This window comes from Drosophila persimilis, unplaced genomic scaffold (assembly GCF_003286085.1).
Source record: "Drosophila persimilis strain 14011-0111.01,24,50 unplaced genomic scaffold, DperRS2 tig00000002-arrow-pilon, whole genome shotgun sequence".
NCBI classification, from domain to species: Eukaryota; Metazoa; Arthropoda; class Insecta; order Diptera; family Drosophilidae; genus Drosophila; species Drosophila persimilis.
In genome coordinates this window covers 6,682,621-6,705,878 of record NW_020825289.1, presented here as the reverse complement: position 1 = coordinate 6,705,878, position 23,258 = coordinate 6,682,621, and the positions used below count along the sequence as shown (strand labels likewise).

Genomic DNA, 23,258 nt, shown 5'->3' with positions numbered 1-23,258 from the left:
GAAACAATTTCACCTCCCACCTCACTCACGGTCCCCAGTCCCCCCCAGACCTCAGCCTACGGCTTTTGGCATTTGAACATAAAAATTTATGCGATTCATGGAGGGAGAAAAAGGAGCAGCAGCAGGAGCCTGATCAAAATTGAATGGTGTGTGCATGCCACCTCCAATACTCCTATCCCCACCTGGTCAGTGGGGGGGTACATGCACAAAGAATGTTTATGCGTCGTTTATACAGAACAATTTGAATATTTTATGGACAAAATTCGATTTCTCTGCCCCTGCTTTCTCTCTCTCTCTCTGCTGCCACTGCCACTGCTCCAGCACGTGCACTAAAAAAGTTTTGCATATGGAAATTGATTTCCTTTTGGCCACATCTACATACATGTAGTCCCTCTATCCCACTCTCTGCCATAAATACTTGTGTGTCCGTGTCCAGTTTTTGGTCATTCTCACGCACGTTTAGGCAATGCCAGAGCTTTGGTCATTTCGATGCTCGATGCTCGATGCTCGATGCTCGACTATTTCGACAGTTGTCAGGCGGCAAACGAGCAAAAAGAACAAAAGTCATTTGCACCTCACTTTGGGGACAAACAAAACTTTGAGTTTTCCTCTTTTTATGTTGGGGGGTTTTCCTTTCTTTTTGAAAAATGTTGAAACGAAGCAATTTATATGCAGCACGTGAGGCTCTGGCTCTTACTACTTACAACCAGTCATATTACGCATACGCTACGTGGTGCCACTAGCTTATTATCAGAGCGGGCGATGGAGTGAAAAATGGGAGTAGAAACTTGTCAACTTGGTAGAATTGGGAAGTCCTTGGGATAGAAGCGAATATTAGAGAAGATCTGAAATCATATATTTCCCAATATCGAGCCTCTCTTTGCTGCCATTCGAATAGTGGGTATTTCTGTCGCTCCAACTTGTTGTGCCCCATGGAAATATATAGTTTTTAGTGTGCCAAACTCTCTGGCTTAGAGCGTGCCACAAATCAAATCAAATAAACTCCGGCTCCACATGGATTTCGTTACATTTGCGAGCCAAAATATTCGAAAACCTAATACGTCGAGGCCTCAAAAGCGCGGTCAAGCCGCATGGGACATTGTTGCAGTTTATCAAATATGCAATATACGTGTATATCCCTCTTTTTATACACATATATTGTTTGTGGCATTTTTGTTTTTATTGATATTCGATATAAAAAATGCATGTGCATCTCGGGGGCAGGTGGCTGGTGGCTGGTGGCTGCACGGCCTGGAGTGCTCTTGGGCATTTAATGAAATTGTCACACAATATATCACACGTTTTTTGTTCTCGGCATTAACTATTCGGATAATTTATGGCCTGAATGGGAGGTGGGGAATAATATGGGAAATTGAAATGCTCTGCCGGGCGTCTCAAATAAATGTCACATGACTGTCGTTCAGGACTTGTTTTCGCTGCTGCTGCTGCTGTTGCTGTTGCTGCCCCGAGGCTTGCACAAACAGCTCAAAGTGAAAAGTCTTAAATAAAAAATGTATAAGCTTAATAAAAGCGATGCAGCACACGAAAGGAGGAGTGGAGCATGTCGTTGCGGATTGTGTGGCACGGTTCTGTCGATTCCAGGGGGAGAGAGGGAGTGAGGGGGCATACACGACAAACTTTCAAATCGGGAGCTACGTGCGTCAAAGCCAAAAAGCCCCAACTTTATATCGCGCGCTGTTGGTCCTCTCATCCCTCTCATCCCTCTCATGTGTTGCCCCTGCCCCTCACTCTCTTTGATTCGCTTTTACTTTGGCAAACTTCAAAAGACTTTTAGCTTATTTTGTAAGTCGCTTTGCTTCTGCTTCTGCTGCTATTTCTATTTTATTTCATTTCATTTTATTTTATTTTTCTTTTGGCCAAGTTTTTCCTGGTCTTGTTGTTGACGTTGTTGTTGCCTATTTAGCCAGAATTTCGAATTGGCAAATGGCAAAGAAAATGTTGTATTTATTTAGTTTAATGCGGAAATCCCCCATTGGACCCCCTGCGGACGGGTGGGTGGGTGTAGCGATAACTTATCACATACTCCCCACGAGTATCCCCACCACGAAATGAATGCGTTGGCGGATGGTGAATTATGTAATTAACTTGTTGCACGCTTTCGCATTTGGCCCAAAACGAAAATACTGGAAAAAAACTATTTGCAATCTGGGCAAAACTAATCGCATGTATCCGGCAAATAATTCCGCCACAAACGGACCCCGGACCCGTATTAGTGGCAAATTAAAGCGGCCATAAACACGGAATCAGCGCATGCAATAAGCTCTCTCTCTCTCTCTCTCTCTCGCGTCCAAGTAAAGTCCACATAAAAATTGTTAACGGAAGCGAAAATTAATTAAGCCACAAGCCAAGGCCAAAGCACGCACTGGCACGCCATGGAGGGTGGCCGTTTTGGCGGCCAAGAGGTTCTGGGTCCATCTGAGGCTGTGCTCCCGTTTCGAAAATATTGAACGCCACCGAGTCCGTAACGCGCTTTTAGACGTGCTCAAATATTTGCCAAACGTGTCAAAAGCGTCGGAACATTTTCCCCCCACAGCACATAGCCCCTGCAGCCTCTCTTGAGTCTCACAGCCCCTACCATGCACCATGCTCCACAATTGATTGAAGGTTGCGCTGGCACATAATGTTGTTATACCCTTCCAGAAGGTACAATGGCAGATCTTTTGATAGATTCCCCTGTTTTAGCAAAAGAACTTCTTGGAAGCATACATCTGTTAGTGTATCTAGTGCTTCGGTTCTCGAATCCAGCACGATTTCTGCTTGTTTTTGCTTGTTTCTGTTATGGTTTAGTGACATCTTTTGTTGGGGGTGTTCGAGGTAGGACCGAAACTGATTGACGGCTGACACGGACAAGTCAATGTGGGATAGACCCATATATCGATTGATCTTTAAATAAACCAAACAAAGCAAGGTAAAAAGAAAGAAAAGATAGGGAGAGGGAGCCAGAGGACACTAAGTGCGAAACAGATTACAACTCCAAGTGCTGGCAGAAGGGCAGGGGGGACTCCAGTGGCAAAATCTGGCAAAGAAGCTGCCGGTACTGGGCCTTAGACAAGTTAATTTATGGCAGTCACTGAACCATCCACCAGATAGTGGGGCAGGCAACGTCTGCTGATGCCACAACTCAAACCGTTCTCTGTCCCTGTTCTGGAATCCGATTTTCTTCTCCCTTTCGGAGGCACGGTACAGGGCAAGTGAATGGGTACATTGGATTGTAAGTGATGTGTGCGACAGGAGGAAAGAAGGTAGCATATCCATAGCCTCTATAAATGATAGCAAAAGGCAATCTACACCATTTCCTGGCTTATAAACTGCAGTGGAAGCTTGCTTAAATTCCGTAGAAATGTGCTAACATCTATTGAAAATATAACTATATAGAAGATTCGTACCAAAAGTTTAATTTTAAACCCGAGATCACAAAATCTACAAGCCTTAAGCTTACTTTGGTTACGTCTCTGTCGATAGTTTAGGGATCCTATACCCGTAGATGGTCTCTTCCGAAAGTTTCCTCCAATCATCGGGAGTGTAGAAAGTACCAAAGAACTGAATGGTTGAGTATCTTATAGTCGTAATACCTACTGGGGAAATCATTTTTTCCTTCGTGTTTTCTTTTTTTGCTACTTCCTTTGTTTTTCTGCGCAGCGGCTGTTTGTGCGAAAAACTTTTGCTAATTTGCGGTAATGTTAATGCTGAACTTTGCACAAAATTAGTCAAGTTCTTGGCTCTTGGCTCTTGGCGCGGAGGGCGTGGGGCGGGGGGGCTACGGATTAAGCGCAATGTTACGCCAAAAGTGTTAAGTTGGAAATAAATGTTGACACTTGCGGTAAAGCGGAGGCTCTTATGCCGCAACATAAACAAAAGGCTCTGGCACAGGCAAATCACTTTAAAACAACGTGCCACACACACACACACACACACACACACACACACGGTCTGCCGGGGGCAGGCAGCATGAAATTAACCGCCACGAAGGGGAGCCATGTCTGGGCCATGTCACAGGTGCGTACCGCTTTCTACTTTTGCTATACTTTGGCTATACTTTGGACCCCGGCACACGACCGGCAGCCGGACTGCAGTTAATTAAGTGGCAGGCAGGCTGGAAGGCAGGCAACTCGGTGGCAACCACAGCGCACTTGCTGCGCCACCTTTATGGCAGCTGCTGCTGCTGGTATGCGTATGCCCCAAGTGCCGGCCAAAGTATTTTGCTGTGTGGTGTGGCAAGAAATTAATTTATAAGTTTCGGTCCGCGACCAGAGGAATACTTGCCGCCGCCTGACCTCCGCCCCAGCAGCTTTTGTTTACTGCCAACGCTAGAACTTTGCGGCTCAAAAGTTGGTTCGTTCCGGCGCAGAGAACGGGGAGAGGGATCGCCAAAAATTTATCAAGTGTCATACGTTATGATAGGTGGCAAGCCACTGGTTTGGGGCTCGGTTCTGGCCAAAGTTTTAATCAATTTATGGCTTAGTTAAATTATTTATGTAAAAAATTGCCACAACCACGAAGGAAAGTTCTTCCGAGACAGACAGACAGACAGTCAGTCGGATAGACCCCTTCTGACGTTGACAACGATACAATTATTGGTTTTGTAGGCAGAGGCAATTTACATTCCCATAGAGAGAATGTGTGTGTGTGAGTGGGGGGAAGGGGGGCGCTGTAATAAATCAAACCAAGTGAATAAATCATATCTGAGCAGGCTCACAAATACTATATATTGTATGGGGGCATGGGGGCATGGGGGCGACAGTGTCACAGTTGACACATGCGAAAGTGAATGCCGCACGGCAAACGACGACAACGACATGGAATAATGACATGAAAATTGACAATTTTATTCCTACTTAACTTGCTGAATGAGCAAATGAATATATCACAGCCCACATCTACACTCTGTGTACATCCGTATACGCGCACATATACATATATAAATCTGTATATACGAGGGTGCACGAGATGGAAAGGAGACCTGAATGAGCGACTGACTGAATGAGTGACACATACCCGCACTCGTACAGTGAGTAACCGACTGACATTCCAACAGCTGTCAAAGTGTGAATATCAGAGAGACATCGCACAGGGGAAGAGTACCGTGCTCCTTGATTTGCATATGAGAGAACAGATTTCCTCCCACAAACAGGAAACATACTCATTCAAATAATTTACGATGCTCTGGGGCCTGAGGCTATGTTTTATGGCCTAATCGAATGGAACTGGCCCTGGCCAGAGCCCACAGATAAGCCAAATCAATAATTTATACACTCAAAACTTTATCGAGTGACCCCCGCATTCCCACAACACAGACTGCTGTGTTATTTGCTGCTGATTCAATTAAATAAACGCTCGAAAAAAGTGCTCAGCAATTGCGTCGAGAGTCTCCAAAGTCTACACAGAAGCAGCCCCACCGAGGGGCACCCAGAAGAGACCAATACAGCCGTCATAATCCCCCAGTTCGTTCAGTGGATCACACATCAACATGAGAGTGCAACGGATACCACTGCTGCTCCAGTGCCCACATCTACTGCTGATGGCCCTCTGTGCCACAAGCATCTGCCTTTCGATGGGCCACAGCGATGAGATCGTGATGGTGGAGGACATCATCAAGGTGGAGGAGACTGGGCAGCCAGAGGACAACAGCAGCACCATTGCCCTGATCACCCTGAGCGAATCCGGCAGCGATGAGGCCGAGGACAAGGACGAGAGTAGCCAATCGAATGTTTCGGATGATCTGATATTTCTCTCCAACAAAAACAAAAGCCAGAGCCAGCTCTCAGAAGACACGTCCACCTCCGAAGAGCAGTCTGCAGAGGAGCAGCCGCCAGAGGAGAGCCCCGCCGCCCAGCCCATCGATCTGAGTGCCTTTGTGGCTCTGATCCCGGCCCGAGAGGTGCAGTCGATAGCCAGCCACTACTACCACCATGATGCGGAGGTGCAACGGGCCTATGCCTTCCTCTCCACTAGCTTCGTGGCCATCAAGCACCAGATGCTGCAGCTGCCAGAGGTCCTGGCCTTCACCCGATACCTGAATGCCAGCGGCTTGGATGTGCTCAAGATAATGGATTCCCTGGCGAAGGCCAGCAAGCCCTCGTCTCTGGACTTGCCCACCAATTCAGCGGCTGCCAATGGTGCGTATACGTAATGTATTGTGGGGTTTTTTCGACAACTCGTGGATTCCCTCTCACCACTTCAGCCAGCGATTGGGGGAGCACCACTACTAGAGAGCCACTCAACGGCCTGCACGGGCTGGTGGACAGCATCCTGGACGTCCTGCCGCAGGACCAGCTACTGGCCACCTTCTTCGACAAGACCGAAAGCGACAAGCAGTTCGCGGCCCTCGTCGACAGCATCGGCACTCCCAAGTTTGCCAAAATCCTCAGCAATCTTCAGGTGAGCATCCACTCCCAGCTAACCTCCCAGCTAACTCCCAGCTAACCCAGCTAACCGTCAGGTAATTGTATTTCGTTTGGGGACACGCTTTGTTTGCTCTGAGCTCCGTGTCGGTCGACCGTGTGGCTGGCTTCTTAATAATTTCCCAACGCGACGTGAGAGAAATTCACAATTGGCCTTATTGCCTTTTCCCAAGGAAAGCGGAAAAACCAAAGAAAAAAGGTGCAGGTTAAAAGTGGGCAACTTTTGTATGCGATTCGGTATACAAATCAACTTCCGTTGACGCGGATGCCGCATGCCTCATGCTGGGCGGCCTTCCTTTTTGGCCACGAATTTTCAAGTGCCAAGGCGTTCCTCATTCTGCACTGCCCTGCCCTGCCCCGCCCTCCCGTCCCCTCCTTACTTCCCCTGGCCTTCTTGCTGGGCGCTCTTCTAATTGGCAATTGAGCTGCGGTACGTGCTGCACATATTTATGAAATCAAATCGACAGCCACAAGGCAATTTTATATTTATTTTTCTGCGTGTGAGAGCATTTCCCCAGCATCCAGCATCCAACATCCAACATCCATATATTTATCAGGCAATTCAGCGGAGAGCGTGTTTCTGATAATTGATTTCGCTACACTGATTCTCAAGCCATCGTCTGATCCAGATGCTGTTGATGATTACTTCTGGGGAGGCACATGCATACCTACGATGATATCCCCAATAAAAAATGTCTGTGTTTGTAGGGAAAAAGATTCAAAACTCAAATATTCTATCGATTTATTAGTTTTCTGCATGAAAAATCGAATAAAAGAGTCGGTAAACGCTCGATATTTTATAAATGTATCTATCGGTGATATGTACATACATATGTCCCATATTTGAAACTTTTTCAACTAGGATTTTACATAATGAATATCTTTGTCACATGCCCATCAAATATCCCATCAAAAACCATTAATTAGCTCTACAAATGACTCTTCCAGAACTCTGTGCCGCTGCGTAATCTAATCTTTGTGATGCACTCCAACGGCATCTACGTGGAACGGATTGTGGAGTCTCTCAAATCGTACTTTTTCCTCGCTAGCTTCTAGCCTCCCTGTGAAATAAACGAAACGAACCCCCAGAACCCATCCCATGGCTTTCTTCCGGCTTGGGGGCAAATCGATTGCTGGTGCCACGAATTATTTAGCAGGTGCAGCCGCCTCGCGAGACGATTGACATCTCCACAAAAAAGACGGAAACTTGAGCATATTAATAACATTTCCTCCCCCAATACCCCTCACGCCTCCGCCTCAACAAAAATAGAGGGTTAAATGACGTCAAAAGTTTATCTACGAAAAAAGTTTCGTCTTCCATTTGCTGCGGCTGTTGGCTCTGATTTATGCCCCGCCGTGGAAGTCATAGACTGGGGCATAGACCGAAACAGAGGTAGAGGCGAAGGCGACGGCGGAGGCTGAGTGCGGCGCGGCACCAACGCAACAGTTGCAACTCTCTTAATGTCGGCGTTTATTTGAATAAACTCAAACTTTGATTTCACAGGCAGCGAGCACCGGCACCGGCAGCGGCAGAGGCAAAAAAGTTGCCAACTTTTTCGGTTAACTGATTTCCACACAGACCTACTCGCAGCAGCACACCTGCAACCATGCCCCAGAAGCAGAAGCTGAAGCAGAACCCCATTCCCCTTCCCGTAACCCGAAACAAGAGACGGAAAAAACAAAAAAATTATTTTATTCTCGCGCCCCCCAGGAGACTCATAATTTAGCGCGAGTATATCAATAAATTACGCATGCCACAGGGGGCTGTTGCAGGCTGTTTTGGGGTGTTTGGGGTGTGCAGGTGGCAAGCGAAAGAGTGGCTGACGGGTATGGCGGGTTGATAAAGGGAGATAAAAGTATTGAAAAAGTATCCAATTAACTGCCTAGGAATGATGCAACTTTGACCATTCCACAAAGGCAGAGGCTGTTCTTGGAATGTTTTACTGAAGGCAGGAACCACCGCATCCTTGGACCTCCGGGCTACAATCGGTGGCATAAGTTGAACGTCAGGCAGCAGACAGCAGGCATCAGGCATCAGACAGCAGTCAACATGAGGCTCCATTAATCAATTACAGACGAGAGCCAAGCCACGTAAGCACCCCATTTGGCAACTGTTGCCATGCCACAATCTCAGTGAAACTCAATCTCCGGCAGCCAACCCGACAGCAGGCCTACCTTTGCGGCAAACTTCATTGGATTGTCAGTAGCCCAGATTGATTATAAGGACACATAGAAAAGCACTTCACACGGATCAAAATCTACATCAGATACTCGCAAAATGTCGCACAAGATATTCGAATTGGGAAGGAAGAGCCGCGGCCACTACCAGGGAGGCTCCGGCTCCCTGGCGCTCCTTTTCGAGCCTAACCCTCGGCCGAGGTCAACGAGCTGCCAGAGGATGGAGTGGGAGTACAACATTTGCACCTGGGCCATGTTGCAGCTTCGCCTCAAAGCGGATCTGCAGGGTTGCGCGGCTCTTTGGGATATATTTGCTGCAGCGGCTCTCAACTATCGCCGCGACTCGCGATTGCTTCCTTCCTTTCCCAAGCGCTTTCTGGAGCCCAACGTTGATCTGCTGTGCCACACGGTGGCTGATGTGCCTCCTCTCGAGGGCCTCCTGCAGGAGGTGAACGAAAGCGGGTGCTATCAGGTCGAGTACCATGTCGTTCAGCTTCTGTACACGGTCCTCGTGGAGCAAGGCGATATAGCCACCCTGCGGACCATCGACAAGGAGAAGATCGAGCTTCTGTACGACCACCTGGCCGTCCCAACTCCAAAGACCTCGCCCACCCACGTCTTTGAGGTGGCAAGAGGCAGGAAAATGTCCCGTCGCCGCCAGGTCTATGAGACACTGAAGGCAAACCATCGCGGGGCCGTGTGCTGTGGTTTCCTGGCCTGCAAGCCGGAAATGGTCTATGCCCTGATTCATAGGGAAGCCCTTCCCTCTCCCATGGTCCTGGCCATCGATGCGGACGAGGCTCTGGCACTGTCGGAATACTGCAGTGGCGGCTCCCCCTTTCGGTACGTGGCCATCGTGGAGTTTCTACTGCTGGACAACGAGATGACACACGACATGCGATACTTGATTATCAGCAATCCCAAGACCATGGAGATCGGCTACCTAATGTTCTACGACCGGAGCTGTGACGGCAAGCTGCAGGAAGAGGCGACCGAGATCAGTCGCTTCCAAAGCTTCGGCCTAGAGGCCGCTTCATCAACGATCTATTATGGTAGAAAGATGTACACCTTTCTTCGCGCTGGCCTTGAAGCCATGGGGCTGCGATTTTCATAAGGATATTTCCTTAGCTTTCAAATGATTCTTTCTGCCGCTCTCTATTTGGGTAGGGGGTGTGGCTTGGGGGCGCCCATAAATAACAACAATTTAGCATTCACAAGTGACGCAGTAAAAATTTATACGCTCTCGCACATTTTCAATTTTCCGCAATTTTTCTAGCAATTGTGTGAAATTCCTTGCGGCCATTGGGCAGCAGTGGCAGTGGCAGTGGCAGTGACAACAGTGCCAGACGTTGCATATGGCAAGGACACAGTCAGATTTCTGTCTCTGTGTGTGTGCGCCTGTGTGTGCTTGCTCCGAGAGCATTATGTGCCGCCGGACACTTTTAGGGACACACAATTTAGAGACTTGGCTGGTCTAGATTTTCCATTCTTTTCAATACCCTCTCCAGACGGGGGAGTGCAAGGCTGTGCTGGACATGTTCTGAAGGATGTAGCAGGGAGAAGGAATGAAGAGCAGAGGGTATCCTTTGGGTCAGTACTATGCTAGGCGCCGAACTCTTTGTGAGTCTGTCCTTGGCTTCGTTTTTTTTACATATGCTCTCGTCTCGTTGCTGCTACAAGTTATGCCTGGAATTTCCAGCTGCTGCTGCTCCTGGACTCCTCCTGGCTCGTGGCTCACTGGTCACCACATTGCTGGCATTTTGAGGCGTTGCTTGTGCGAGGCATTTTTGCAAGCCATATTTCATTGAATTTACATGCCAAGTTTTTCCGTCTGCCTCACTCCCTCTCTATCCCTCTATATAAACTCTACTTTGCTCTCTTTTTGAGCTTATTTACACGACCAATCTCTGTCCGATCCCCCACTGTAATCAAGCCGCCCGATCACCACAGAAAGCATTCTTTATTCATGGGTCAGCACTCCAACGGGCACGTTTTTCGCGCTGAACGATTTTTTGCTGCCGCCGTACTCCTTTATCATGTCCTGAACGGACAGGGTGCAGCAGTAGCCGAGGATCAGCAGGCCAGCGATGATCAGCAGAATGTTCTTGACGAGCTGCCACCTCAGCTTGCCGTAGGTGTAGGGGGCGTGGTAGTTGAGGCACATATCGATGCAGGCGGGAAAGACCAGATTGAGCAGCGATATGGTGAGGGCGCCGACGAAGGCCAGCAGGGGCCCCAGATTGGGGAAGGCCACCGCAGTGACGGTGCTCACGAGCACGAAGCACACCCGGCAAATGTACTCCACAACGTGCGGATGCCTCAGCCGGTCGCCGCGGTTCAGGTAGTGGTTCACAAGGATGTCGATGGTGACATAGCCGGACAGGGGGTACGACAGGAACAAAGCCAGGCTGATCAGCGCCTTGGAGATCTGCGAGATTCTATAGGGGATTACTGGGGTCGGGGGGCTCTCTAATTGGCAGCTCTCGCCCTGGCACTCACACTTCGTCGGTGGGCAGATTGAGGGTTATACTGCCGTCAACTAGCGGTCCGTACTTCCAGTAGCCCATGATGGCGAATAGCAGGTAGGAGATGACGACCATAACGGCGGAAAGATTCAGGACGCCGAACAGGCCGATGTAATTCTGCGGCTGGGCCATCTTCGCCTCAATGGCCAGCATCTGATGAAGATTAGGGTTACGATAAGGATTAGTCGGAGGACAGAGCGTGGCCTGGATGGCTGGCAGGACTTACCACTCCCACAGAGCTGACGGAAAACAGGACGATGCCGAAGAAGAGAGGATACTTGGAGGGCTCGTTGAAAAACTTGCGATCCGTTATGGGTGGCAGGCCCCGAAACAAGTAGTAAAAAATCATAAAGAAGCCCACATACATGACGATATTGGCCACTATATTGAAGGGCACCAGGTACTTGAGGTGCCGCACGAGGAAGAGCGGTATCGTGCACAGCCCTACGATCGCTATGTAGATGCGCAGGTCCACGTCGAACTTGAACTGTTCCGCCAGGTGCTTCAGGTTGACGGCCACAAACACGAGATAGACCACGCAGACGCCGTAGTGGGAGAAGCTGAGCACTAAGTCCACCAGGAAGCCAGCGGCTTTGGCGCAGTACTTGCACCACTTGGGTCCTTCGCCGAAGGAGAACACCATTGTGTCCGAGAAGTTGCAGTAGCCCTGCTTCTGCCGCCGCGCGGACTCTACCATGCACATGACCTGCAAATAAAGAAGATAGTGGAATCAATGGAGAGTCGGTGGAGCTTCCAGGCCGCTGTCCACCCACAAGCAGAGTGATGCCATGGATCAGCATGATCGTCGTGAGGATCAGCAAGATGGCGCCGCACATCCAGCCCGTGTAGGAGAAGGCAAGGGGCAGGGCCAGGATTCCTGTTCCTATAACGCCCTTGAGCAGCGACACAAAGGCCCCCGTATTCCTGTTTTTTTCGTTTGGGGGGTTTGGGCAGAAGATGAGAAGAGTTTCTCCAGGGACGGGCATATCTTACGTTATGGGGGCTTCCACAGCACGGTTTTCATAGGGATTGTAGCTGGGGAACAGAAAGAAAATGTTAGCAAAAGAAGGGAATTCTTGAGATTAATCGCAAAACCTACTTGTCCGCCATAGCCCTCAGTTTAAATGAAAACAACAAATTTTATACTCATATATCCGTAACGATAGTTGACTGATGGCCTACTGGGTTCAGCCCAGGCGATAACACCGATCTGAGATCGATATTCTCCGCTAGGCAAAGGAATATCTATTTGGGAAACTCCTGAGGCATGTACCTATAAATAAGGGAAGGAGACTTACACTCCTGTTCCTCCTGAGAGCCCCACTCGCACTCTGAAGCTCTACCACCATTCCACCAGACCCCAGCAGACATTAATAAACGCACACATCAAAAGTAAAATTCAATTTAGTGCCAGCAACAATGAAGACATAGTCCCAGCCCCACAGAAAAACAACTAGCTTTGGAAGCAGATGGATAGATACTCTTATAGGCAGAAAAATGTATATGAACAAGGCTATATCGACTCCCCTGGGCTTAAGATGCTCGACATTCTCTGTAAAGCCGTCATAGCCTACTTCTGAAGGGTACGTTCAACCAAAAAAAAAGGCCACCCTCCCCTGGTTCTTCGGCAAAGTGTTTTTGGGCCGCAGACTTAAGCCGGGATGCACATTAGCATGAGGAGTAGTCGTTTTCAGAGAGTGGGAGTGTGGGAAGCGAAAGGTTCACCCACTTACGAGTTGCACTCGAAACTGAAATCAAAATAAATGTCAACACTGCTGTCACACAAAGCCAAACCAATCTCTAGCTTTCTCCTTCACTCTCTGTCTGTATTTTCTAGCCACCCTCTATACGCTCTATCCACTCTATCCACTCGGTACTCTTTGTTCGCCTCTAAACTCTGCTTGGGGGTCGAAGTTTTTGACTTCCTTAATGACAAACTGTGGTGACGGTGCACAGGGCACAGGGCACAGGGCACAGGAGAGAAGGCTGCTGCTTCTCCAACTCCCACTGTTGCTGTTCTTGCTGATGATGATGATGATGTTGATGATGTCGACCTCCTTCTTGCCCCATGTTGATGATGCAATTCCACAGCCTTCCCATGGTGGTTGCGCGAAAGGAAATCCCCCCACACAGATCCACCACTCGCAGCCCCTCTTCATTGTTCGTTTTGTTAATCTAGAAAAATTGATAAGGTGTGAAATTCTTGATTTTATTTTCTGCGTTGTGCGCACCAAAATAAAATGTTTTTCTTTCTTTCTCAATTTTGTTGTATTGCTCCTTTTGCTCTTTGCTGTTGCATACTCTTCTTGCGGGGAATTAAAGGGTTTCCAATAGATGTATGACACTCAAAAAAAGGTAGTATACCAGACTCCACCACTTCACTTCCCACTGTTAGTGGATCGAAACCTTAAAAAGGCAACATGGAAATGATTTTTCGCTGGAAAAACTTGCAGCTTTCTACCGAAAAACCATCGAATCAATCGTATACACAACCAATTTTCGTTTCAGGGCATCTCATGCTTCGACTCTCAAAACCGATACTTTTTCTTGTTTTCCTTTTCGTATTTTTTAGATTTTCCGCCCCTCTTGTCCTTGGCGGCCTTTGATGTTCTTTGACGAGGTGTTTGTTTAGTTTTCCTTCGCTTTCACTTTGGCTTTTCTTTCCCTTCCATTTTTCTTTTTTGGAACGAAACGAAACGCAACGTAACGCAATTTGGATATGATTCACGCAACCCAAAAGGCAGGCCGAAACGCTGTCTATCAGGCGGGGCCCTGCTCCATTTACATTTTAAACGAAATTTAATCCAGTTTGCGGGGAACAACGGCAACACCTCATCCGTGGCATCTTTGTCAGTGGCTTTGAAACTTAAATCAACTAGGAAATCGACTTTGCAACACATTGGCAGCTACAGAAAAAGAGCAATCCGTTTTTTTCAAGCCAGTGGCAGGGGCAGTGGCAGTGGCAGGGGCAGTGGCAGTGGAAGGGGCATGCGCCCAGTCTTAATTATTGACCCGTCAATTGCACAAAGCGAAACAGCAACAGAGGCGGCAGAAATATCAGAAACGAAACCGAGCCCAGAAATCGGAAAACAGAAACAGAATTCGAATCGAAAATGGTTCAAACGTTGCTGAGGCATAAATTGATTTGTTTCCAGAGGCAGGCCAGGGGCAAAACAAAAACGAGGTGATTCCGTTTAAAGTGCAACGTGCCACACTCGAGGCTTGAAGCTGCTCCCCTGCCGAATCCTTGAATCCTCAATTCCTGATTCTCTATTCAATTCAATTCAATTAAGTTCAAGTGGGGTGTGTGCAACCCCAGGCGAGCAGAGGGATTGCTAAATTATTGGAAATACTCGTAGTAGTCGCTGGAAATTGGTTGCCACGGCAGCGCCACATCTCCAGCTCCACGTCTCCAGTTCCACATCTCCAGCGCCACTCTCCATCTCCACTCTCCGCTTGTGTGCAGCCAAATAATCAGTGCATTAGACGAGCATTCGCCGTGAGGGTCGAATGCAAACGTCAAATGATTTGCAGACCCTCAGACCGGTGCCAGGTGCCCATATCCATTGCTTAGTGACCACAAGATGGAGATGTCTGTGGCACACGCATGCATACTCGTAGTATTGCTGTTGACGGACGGATCAAAGTACTCATTCGATGCGCTCAAGTAGCCACGTGGTAGATAATAACACACACACACACACGCACACAAAGGGTTAGCGGGTAGGACGTGGTCGTGCTGGTAATCATTTCCACTGCTGCACATCCAGTAGCTGCCCGCTGCCCGCTGCCCCAGCGTGTCACACCTCCACTCAACCGTTCCCTGGTCTGTCTTGGAGGAGGCACCACTACGGGAGGATGCCTAATCACTCCCTTCTTTGAGGCGTCTCAAGGGGCATTTATTCCCCTAATTGCGCATACGCAGTGCGGTCCACGGCTTAGTCCCCTGCGTCTTCGCCTCGGTCGTACTCCCCGTAAAATTGATTTAAAATCCTTTTGATGGCAGCATAATGGAATGTTGTGGACGGGCTAGAGGTTGACAATTTCGCAAATTTAATTTTTCGCTCGTCTCGAAATCTAGTTAGCACGGAAAAGTTTTCCATCCACGCTGCAAGCGCCCGTTAATGTTGGCAGTTAACTTAATTTCATCGCATTTAGCCGCACATTACGCCGCAACAGCACAGCAAAGAGCACAGCAGGAGAGGACAGGCACCTCAGAACTGAGGCAAGATAAACAATGCCACACGCGAGACAAATAACTGATGGTGCACCAAAGACAAATACAGATTCGTGTCAGAGCGCTGCAACGTACTATAATTTGTGGTAGGAAGCGCGGAGGAGGTGGGAGACTGGGAGGCTAGGAGGCGTCCAAGGAGTAGGAGCCGCTAAGTGAGTGAGTGATGCATGCAACAGACGATGCAGCTTTCAGGAAAAATGTTAAATAACGATGACAACCCTGGCTGCGAGCTGCAAAATGGTGGCGGTGCTGCCTTGTGGCTGGTGCTCCTCTTCCTGTCCCTGTCCCTGTCCTTTCGCGTTATTTACATATTCACTTGTAAGTATACGTATTCTGGATGCGTGCTGTTTATTTATGATTGCATTCAGACCCCTCTCCCCACTCCCCCATCCCTTTCTGATGGCATCATCTGGTTGCAGCTAGAGCCGGCGGTGGCAGGGTGCTGGTGCTGGTGCTGGGGCTGGGGCTGCCGCCGTTGCACTTAGAAGCGATTAAATATAAATCAATAGAAAAATTTGCATATTGAATGCGCGACTCAGACTATGGACATTCCTGGAGAATGCCTTGCCTGGGGTCGGTCTTGGCTGGGGTTGGGGGGTGTTGGGGAGAGGGGAATGAACTTTAAAATAATTTCTATCTATAGGGTCTTATACCATATATTCTCTGTGCAGCTTAGCTCAGCAAAATCCTCAGTTTATGCCACATGGTCTTGGGGCAATTGAAAATTCATTTTCGCCGTTATGATGCTCTCATCGCAGGATGTCAAAACAAACAATATAATCCATAAAATCCGCCCTCCTCCCCCTCCTCTGGGTAGTGGCTCCCAAAAACCACACACACACACCCGCGTGGGCATATTTTTAATGCGTTTATGCTAATCAAGCGGATTGGGGATGCGGCTTGGGCCTTGTTAAATGATGCCAAGGCTGGACGTGTCGGGAGAATTGGAATCCGTCTAAAGGGGGCGGGGCAGGCCCTGCTGTCAACACACACATTTCACTGATTGCCATGTGCGCTCGTCGCTGTCGCTGTCGCTGTCGTTGGCGTTGACGTTGTCTTCTGTGCCCCAACAAATTTGCATAAATTGCGTTCAAGTCAAATGCTAGTCCCAGGGATCTGTGCGAGGAGAGGGTACGGAGTACTGAAGGCTTTTCAGGGCTAAGAAGGAACAAAAACTACACATCATTGTGCTGCTGCTGCTGCTGCTGCTGGGCCTAGGAGGACCCGTGCCTCAGGTAATGCCTCAAGTGGCAGGCAGGCAGCCACAATGTTGGCCAAAATTATGCATCGACATTGAAATTGAAGGACTTTGCTGAATTTGACATGAAGTTTAAATTACTTTGGCACACCCCCACCCCGCACACACACACACACAGCAGGCACATACAAAGTGCTCGTATAATCATGTGGCAACTCCTGCCCCCTCCCCGCTAGCCACCCTTGCCACCCGTGTGTCAATGGTCAACAAATTTTTGGGCAATCAACGCCCGTGGGAGTGGCATGTAGTCCCGTTTTTGCCACTGCAAATTTTCAATTATGCAAAATGTCGGTTTCTTTTGTTGCTCCTCTGCTGGGCCCTCTGCCGAATTAGACACGAAAATTCTCAATTGAATTGGCCCTGATAATGACAACTTCATGCATTATGCGTTTACATCGGGGCCAAAGGGCAGAGGACAGAGGGCCCCGACCAGGGCCACAGTTTGAACGACAGCGACAGCCGCTGAGCCACTGAGGCATTCAAAACCTTGACAATCTCGTTCACCCCTCCCTCAGCCCCTGCCTCCTGCGCGGCCACGTTTCCTGCCACAAATATGCGATTGCCTTGTACTGGTGCAAATGAATGGACCCCAGGACCCGGGACCAGACCCAGATATCCACATGGAAGAGCCGAACGAAACGCGGCAGTGTGTGCATTTTTTTGTCCCCTTACCCCCCTTAACCCTCCTCCCCCACCCGTGAAGGTTTGCCTAAGGGAATGGCGGACGTTGATGCCGCTATGTGGTGCAAATTTTCACAAAAATTTACCCAACATTTCGTTGTACATGGAGTGGCGGCTGCTGGCTCTGGCTCCTGATGCTGCCGGTGCCAGTGCCAGTGCCGGTGCCGGTGCGGTGTCCTGTGTTTGTGGCATGTGTGCAGGCGTTGCTGCTGACGGCTCGATGGTCCCGCCCCCTCCCTTTTTGGACCAACTGCAAGAAGGCTTTCGCTTGGGCCCCCAAACCACTTTCCAGCCCAATTTCCACTCTCCACACTCCACTCTCCACATGCAACGGCTGACTTATGCATTCATCCATCTAGTCAGCCGCCAGGATGCCGGGGATGCCCGTGTGTGTGCGGTTCACTTTTAATAAATTCATAAATATTTATGTATGCAAAATTCGAGGCCCAAAACTCTGCAGTACTACTCCGGTGCTCGGTGCTCGGTGCTCGGTGCTCTTCTGGCTACGGCACTCTGGTCGTGGGGACTACTCCGCCTAGCAATCTATTCAATTTGCGGCCACTGGCAGCCACTGGGGCCACGATGCATGGGGCAAGATCGAAACGAAACGAAACGAACCGAACTGAAGCGCACATCGAGAGACACAAAATGGCGATAGATTGATGCGGCATGTCACAAAAACCGCAACAGCAGGTGGAATGGTGCTGCATGGTGGTAGCCCCAAAAGAGGCCTGCAACAGCAAAAGAGGTAGATAGGATATGGCACGGTGCAGCAGGGTCTAGAGGCTGAGACATGAGCAATTTCCATATTTTACGAACAGGGCCAGCAAAATGCTAAAATGCTTTTGGCCAAAGATTAACAGAATGTAACCATGGTTCAGCCGAGACTAAAGGACCACCCCCACCCCCACCCCACTTGCGAATCAATTTTTGGCCAGTGTGCAGCAACATGTTAATAATATCTTGAGAGCTCTCCCCCTGAAAAAAATGGAACATTTTCAGCTCTTCTTCGACTGCAACCGATGTGACACGATGATGAGGTGGAGGGGCAATGCGGATGGGAAGGGGGCGGGTATAAATCACAGCATGCGGCGCGGCACGGCACTCTCGCAGAGCGGGGCACTCCTATTTTAATCTCGTTTTTGAATACTCGTTAACTTGCCTTTTGTTATTTTTTGTCTGTGTATTTCCTTTTTTTCATTTTCACGCGTATTTGCATACAAATGCGACAGCCATGGAACGAGAGGAAACTCACCCGCTCTCCCCCCTTACCCACCCACTCACCCACTGATTTAAAATCAATTTATTTTTCTTCTATTATCCTTATGTAAATCATTTTACGACCGTCAGGCCCGTGACGCGAAGAAAGTTTCCACGAAAATAAATCAACTTGATGCGTAGCCCATAGAAAAATCTCGGGCAGCCAGGCAGAGCAACAACAAAATCGAGTGAATGAATTTGGAATTATTTACAAATTCGCAAACAAATTTACACATGACAAGCGTGGAAGCGTGGCAGCGTGGCAACGTGGCAGCGCCATAAGCAGGCGGAATGTGGAGGGCGGATATGGTGGCTTTAATAGGATTTGATTCAAAATTCTATGATTAACTCGCGGAATTTCTGGGAAGCTCAAATGAATGGCAATCAATTAGATAGATGGAGATGCAACTTCCCGACACAATAAATTCCCACTTAATGAACGAATGGTGTGAACTCCATTGAATACAACACCCATGGAAGCTCTTACTCTGTCCTATAAATTGTTCGCAGCAGAAGGCCCCTAAACAACACATATTATATTTTATTCACATAAATCAAATCACTTTCAAATCACTTAGAATTATTCTTAATTATCATTTATTAATTATTATTATTATTATTATTATTCTTGAGTATCACGTCAAATACTTCAGTCCAAAGGCTCTTATTTCTTGGGACTTAAATTTGGAATTTAAGGGCCGCAGTGGGGTGCAATAAAGTAACCCCTCGAAACAGATAGATTAACGAAATTCTCGACAATTGGCAAAAACATTTACCTAGAGAATTACAAATTTTTACACATAGATTTCTTTTCGAGAGTGCAAATTTAACCAAATAATATTCCCTTCAAATTCTTCAACCTTGATGACACGCATTTTTGTAATCATTCTAATTTTTCCTAGGACTCTAACAGTAACAGCAAAAAGCATATTTTGTATCAGTGATATTATTTTATAATCAAAAATACAAAATACAATCCAAATAACAAAAATAAAAAATAAAAAAAATAAAAGAATTGATTTAAAATAATTTTATATATTTGTATATACATATATTTATATATATTTTTATATTTTCTTATTTAAGTGTAATTCTTTCTTCAAGTGTAAGCCATTGCTTTCTAGATTCAGACAGTGCTTAGCGTCTGGATTGAACCTTTAAAAAACAGCTTTAAGAGTGATTAAATAGGTTAAGTATTTTGGCATCGATTTTAAAAATTGTAAAGCTTAAAACACCATTCCACTGTGAACATTTTTGGCATTATTCTGCTGTTTTGCGATCTGCTGTTCGTATCCCCCATGAAGTCCGCGTTAATGACATTTAAATGAGCGCTAAATGTGCAAAGGATCAGCGAAACTCATTAATATTCATGTGCAGAAATTATTCCAGTCGTGTAGTCGGGTCAATGTGTGACAAATGTGCAATCAAATATTTATTCGACAGAGACAAAAACTATACAAAAAACAAATCACAAGCGCAGCACAAATTTGTAATATGCATAACTGCATTTAATAGCCACTGAATATTTATGGAAGGCAAAATAATAACCAAACAGAAATTAAAGAGGTGAAAATATAAAAAAAATAATAAAAACAGAGCACAAGCCACTCAACTGCATAACGAACCGTGATGAAATTTACATGGCCATGGTGCATTCGCAGAAACGAATTAATAAATAGAAAAACAGCCTGCGAAAATATCAAATTGCATAAATAACTAATTAAATTTAAATTTGCAATTTAATGAGCGCCATTTGCGGACGTGCGAGGACTGCAAATCGCATTTTGTACACATTACGCATAACGGTGTACATATGGAGCTACAGTGCCCGGCGGAAGCAAATCCCTATATGGGGAAGGCTCCCCTGATCTGTTTGACATTAATTTTTGCACGAGGGAAACTTTTCTTTCAAGCAAGTTTTTCCTTGGGCGCAAAGTTTTCGTCCGGTAATTAAAAATGTTGGCTTTGTTTTTGTTGTTGTTGTTTTTTTCTGCAAGATCGAGAGCTAATTAAAAAGTTTTGACCAAAAGTAAAATCTGTATCTGCGAGAGGGCGGGTGAGCGGTATTTAAAACTTATAAGAAGCTTTCTGAAGGTCTGGGAGTCCTTCAAGGAGTCCTAGCTGCCTGGTGACATCAAATTCCCGAGTTACAGCAGAATAAACAAATAAGCTGGGAATAGAAATTGAAAATTATTGTTGAATACCTTCCACAGAGAGACAGAGAGAGGGAGAGGGAGAGGGGGACTGCGAGTAAATATCATAAAAACTGCAATTTTCATGAACAAATACAAGGCTATCGGTGGAAGAGGGAGTTGTGGGGAGGAGGGGTAGTATCTCAGCCAGAGACAAAAATTAAATAAAAATAGCTGCAAGCCATGCGTCAAGCAACTACTTCACTCGCACTGGCTGCTGGGCCTAGATCTGGGCTTCAACAGGGCAATAGCAAACCCTCCTTGTGGCATCCAGAGGGTTGATGCACTCCATCGCTTCCAAATGAAATAAATCAAAATAGACAAACAAACAGGCAAACAAGGGGAGAAACAAATAAATAAACAAACAAACAAATAGACGCAACTTTCGAGAGAAAAGCGTCAACAAGCGGCAGCAACAATGAACCGTATAAAGGGGAGAACAGTGGAGGCTAAGACAGTTTCCATGCCACTATTGGTTGCTACTCTGTTGCCACAGAAACGTGAAATGGGTCGATGGGTCCTTCAGTTTTTAGAACTACGAAAGAAAGGACAGCCTCGAGAGGTTTCGAGAGAGGTTTGCTTCAAAGTTTCATTCTTTCGACAGTAAATGCTGATCACTAAAAACCCGCATCCATCCCTAAATATATTTACTGATCATTGTAATAATTCCAAACCCAAAACGACTAAGAGTCCCGCAAAATGCTCGCGTTATACGATTTTGTATCGCAAAACTCTCGCTAACGAGTTCACAAGCGACAGTTTTGCCAGAGGAAAGTCCGCTGCGACTGCGCTGCCAGTCCAAAGCCAGTAAAATGGCAGCAAGCCTTCGTGTGGCTCCGGCAATGCGCTTTCGGTCTTGTGGCTACCTGTCGACAAATGATACCGCAAAAGGCTCGAAACGATATCGCAAAAGGCTCGAAAAACGAGCTCCCAAGCGATAGTTTTGCCAGAGGAAACTCCGCTCGCTGCAAAAGTCTCGCAAACATTTCATTTGCGAGCTATCTTAAGTGCTACTTTCTTTGCCTCAAATTGAACGCCACAAGTATCATATTTCCATCATAGGCAGGTCCGAATGCGAGCGTTTTGTCGGGTCAAGTCTCGCTTTTGACTCGTTTTGTTTGCTGGGTTCTTATTTATATAATAAATGTGCGATATGGATATCAGTTGTACTGGAGGCACTTTTGAGTGAAGTCATTTCATTCTAAACGTTTGCCTTGAGCGGTCGAGCAAACAGAATGTCAAGGTCCGTGTCTCTAATCGTCTCCGTGTTGATTGTTGTGTATCTGCAGGTGTCTTTGGCAAGTGTTTCGGTGAGTGGGGGTTCTGGATACGTTCTGGCATTCTCGATTCAACTGGAGCTTACTTCTAGACAGAGGACGCCTCGTTGTCGACTCAGACAACCGAAAAGCAGTGCGGTGGATATTGCTTTAACGCTCTGAAGCCCATTCTGGACCACATTGCTGCCAATCAAGAGCGATGGAATGCCTGCGACGCCAGCAAGCTGGAGGGCACGGCCAGGCTGGACAGGATGGAAGGCCAAGTGGCACTCCTCCAGGAGAAATTATCCACAATCGAAGCAGCGAAAGAGGCCCCTGGGGGCAAGAAAGTGAAGCAACTCGATGGCTTTGTGCAGATCGGCTCGAGGTTCTTCTACATCGAGCAGCATCACGTAGTCAATTGGTTCTCCGGCACGAGTATATGCCGTCAGAAGGGGGGGCATCTGGCGAGTCCGAAAAGTGGGGAAGAGCTCAGCCGCCTTAAGGAAAAGCTTACGAAAGGCCGGGACTATTGGCTGGGCATATCCGACTTGGCCAATGAGGGCGTGTTTCGATCGCAGGCCACGGGAAACATGGCTCCTTTTCTCAAGTGGGGCTCCGGGGAACCCAACAACCACGAAAATAACGAACATTGTGTAGAGCTTCGATCCGATAGTGACTTCTTGATGAACGACAACAGATGTACAGTGACGCTGTATTTCGTTTGCGAGGCAGGCGATGATTCATAGTTAGTTCCCTCTTCGGAGAGCATTTCAACAGCATCCGGCAGCTGATAGTTGAGGGGCTATCAACAGCGGCTGCTGCTTGAGAAATGAAACGAGAAAACCACCGCCGAAGTCTCCACAACCCAGAAGATCAACGACCAATGAATCGATGTCTTTCCAACTGTCTTTTGTTCAACAATTATTTTTTGTCGTTGCTATCAGAGGGAATAAATAATTTGTAATCGGTGAATAATCCACAAAAAACTTTGGCTTAAATTTCCTTATTGAATAAACTATTTTCTGGGCATCACTGATATTATAAAACAGCTTAAGATTCTGCATAAAAGGGGCATACAATATGTGTATTGTGTGTAACATTCATTCCGGGGGACAAAGCCCCACTGAAACGACTCTGGAAAAGGCACAAGGGGGATAGTAGTGGTCCTCTACATGGGGGTTTTCCCTCCTTTGAGATATGTCGGGTATACAGATAAGATTCAATCCGTTTGCCCGCTTTTATGGGC

General features: G+C 47.3%; 4 protein-coding genes across 5 annotated transcripts; 3 read left to right on the top strand and 1 right to left on the bottom strand.

Moving 5' to 3' along the window:
* The first annotated feature begins 5,470 nt into the window (after window positions 1-5,470).
* LOC6589940 lies at window positions 5,471-7,513 on the top strand. Of its 2 annotated transcripts, none has more exons than XM_026986417.1 (3): window positions 5,471-6,137; window positions 6,203-6,399; window positions 7,371-7,513. In XM_026986417.1, the coding sequence occupies exons 1-3, from the start codon at window positions 5,489-5,491 to the stop codon at window positions 7,476-7,478; spliced, it is 954 nt and encodes a 317-aa protein (XP_026842218.1). In that variant the 5' UTR covers window positions 5,471-5,488; the 3' UTR covers window positions 7,479-7,513. The 2 variants fall into 2 exon arrangements, with proteins under 2 accessions (XP_026842218.1, XP_026842219.1); XM_026986418.1 differs by having other exon boundaries at window positions 7,350-7,376.
* Window positions 7,514-8,598: 1,085 nt separating this feature from the next.
* LOC6589939 (mono [ADP-ribose] polymerase PARP16 homolog) lies at window positions 8,599-9,848 on the top strand. Its single transcript, XM_002015931.2, has one exon. It carries the CDS (start codon window positions 8,701-8,703, stop codon window positions 9,712-9,714), a length of 1,014 nt encoding a protein of 337 aa, XP_002015967.1. The 5' UTR covers window positions 8,599-8,700; the 3' UTR covers window positions 9,715-9,848.
* A 693-nt stretch (window positions 9,849-10,541) lies between these two features.
* On the bottom strand, window positions 10,542-12,277 carry LOC6589938 (glutamate transporter polyphemus). Its single transcript, XM_002015930.2, has 6 exons — window positions 12,225-12,277; window positions 12,119-12,160; window positions 11,899-12,049; window positions 11,352-11,831; window positions 11,100-11,278; window positions 10,542-11,038 (listed from the first exon to the last, which is right to left on the bottom strand). The coding sequence occupies exons 1-6, from the start codon at window positions 12,233-12,235 to the stop codon at window positions 10,561-10,563; spliced, it is 1,341 nt and encodes a 446-aa protein (XP_002015966.1). The 5' UTR covers window positions 12,236-12,277; the 3' UTR covers window positions 10,542-10,560.
* A 9,697-nt stretch (window positions 12,278-21,974) lies between these two features.
* On the top strand, window positions 21,975-23,033 carry LOC6589937 (C-type lectin 37Db). Its single transcript, XM_002015929.2, has 2 exons — window positions 21,975-22,063; window positions 22,123-23,033. The coding sequence occupies exons 1-2, from the start codon at window positions 21,989-21,991 to the stop codon at window positions 22,756-22,758; spliced, it is 711 nt and encodes a 236-aa protein (XP_002015965.1). The 5' UTR covers window positions 21,975-21,988; the 3' UTR covers window positions 22,759-23,033.
* Window positions 23,034-23,258: the final 225 nt, after the last annotated feature.

What these genes read in the sequence shown, in the direction of transcription:
- LOC6589940 (XM_026986417.1), top strand. Translation starts at nt 5,489, where the DNA reads ATGAGAGTGCAACGGATACCACTGCTGCTCCAGTGCCCACATCTACTG. An exon ending in CAATTCAGCGGCTGCCAATG is followed by an intron (nt 6,138 to 6,202) that starts GTGCGTATACGT and finishes TCACCACTTCAG; the next exon opens with CCAGCGATTGGGGGAGCACC. An exon ending in AAATCCTCAGCAATCTTCAG is followed by an intron (nt 6,400 to 7,370) that starts GTGAGCATCCAC and finishes TGACTCTTCCAG; the next exon opens with AACTCTGTGCCGCTGCGTAA.
- LOC6589939 (XM_002015931.2), top strand. Translation starts at nt 8,701, where the DNA reads ATGTCGCACAAGATATTCGAATTGGGAAGGAAGAGCCGCGGCCACTAC.
- LOC6589938 (XM_002015930.2), bottom strand. An exon ending in CCGTCAGCTCTGTGGGAGTG is followed by an intron (nt 11,279 to 11,351) that starts GTAAGTCCTGCC and finishes AATCTTCATCAG; the next exon opens with ATGCTGGCCATTGAGGCGAA. An exon ending in AATCTGCCCACCGACGAAGT is followed by an intron (nt 11,039 to 11,099) that starts GTGAGTGCCAGG and finishes AATCCCCTATAG; the next exon opens with AATCTCGCAGATCTCCAAGG.
- LOC6589937 (XM_002015929.2), top strand. Translation starts at nt 21,989, where the DNA reads ATGTCAAGGTCCGTGTCTCTAATCGTCTCCGTGTTGATTGTTGTGTAT. An exon ending in TGTCTTTGGCAAGTGTTTCG is followed by an intron (nt 22,064 to 22,122) that starts GTGAGTGGGGGT and finishes GCTTACTTCTAG; the next exon opens with ACAGAGGACGCCTCGTTGTC.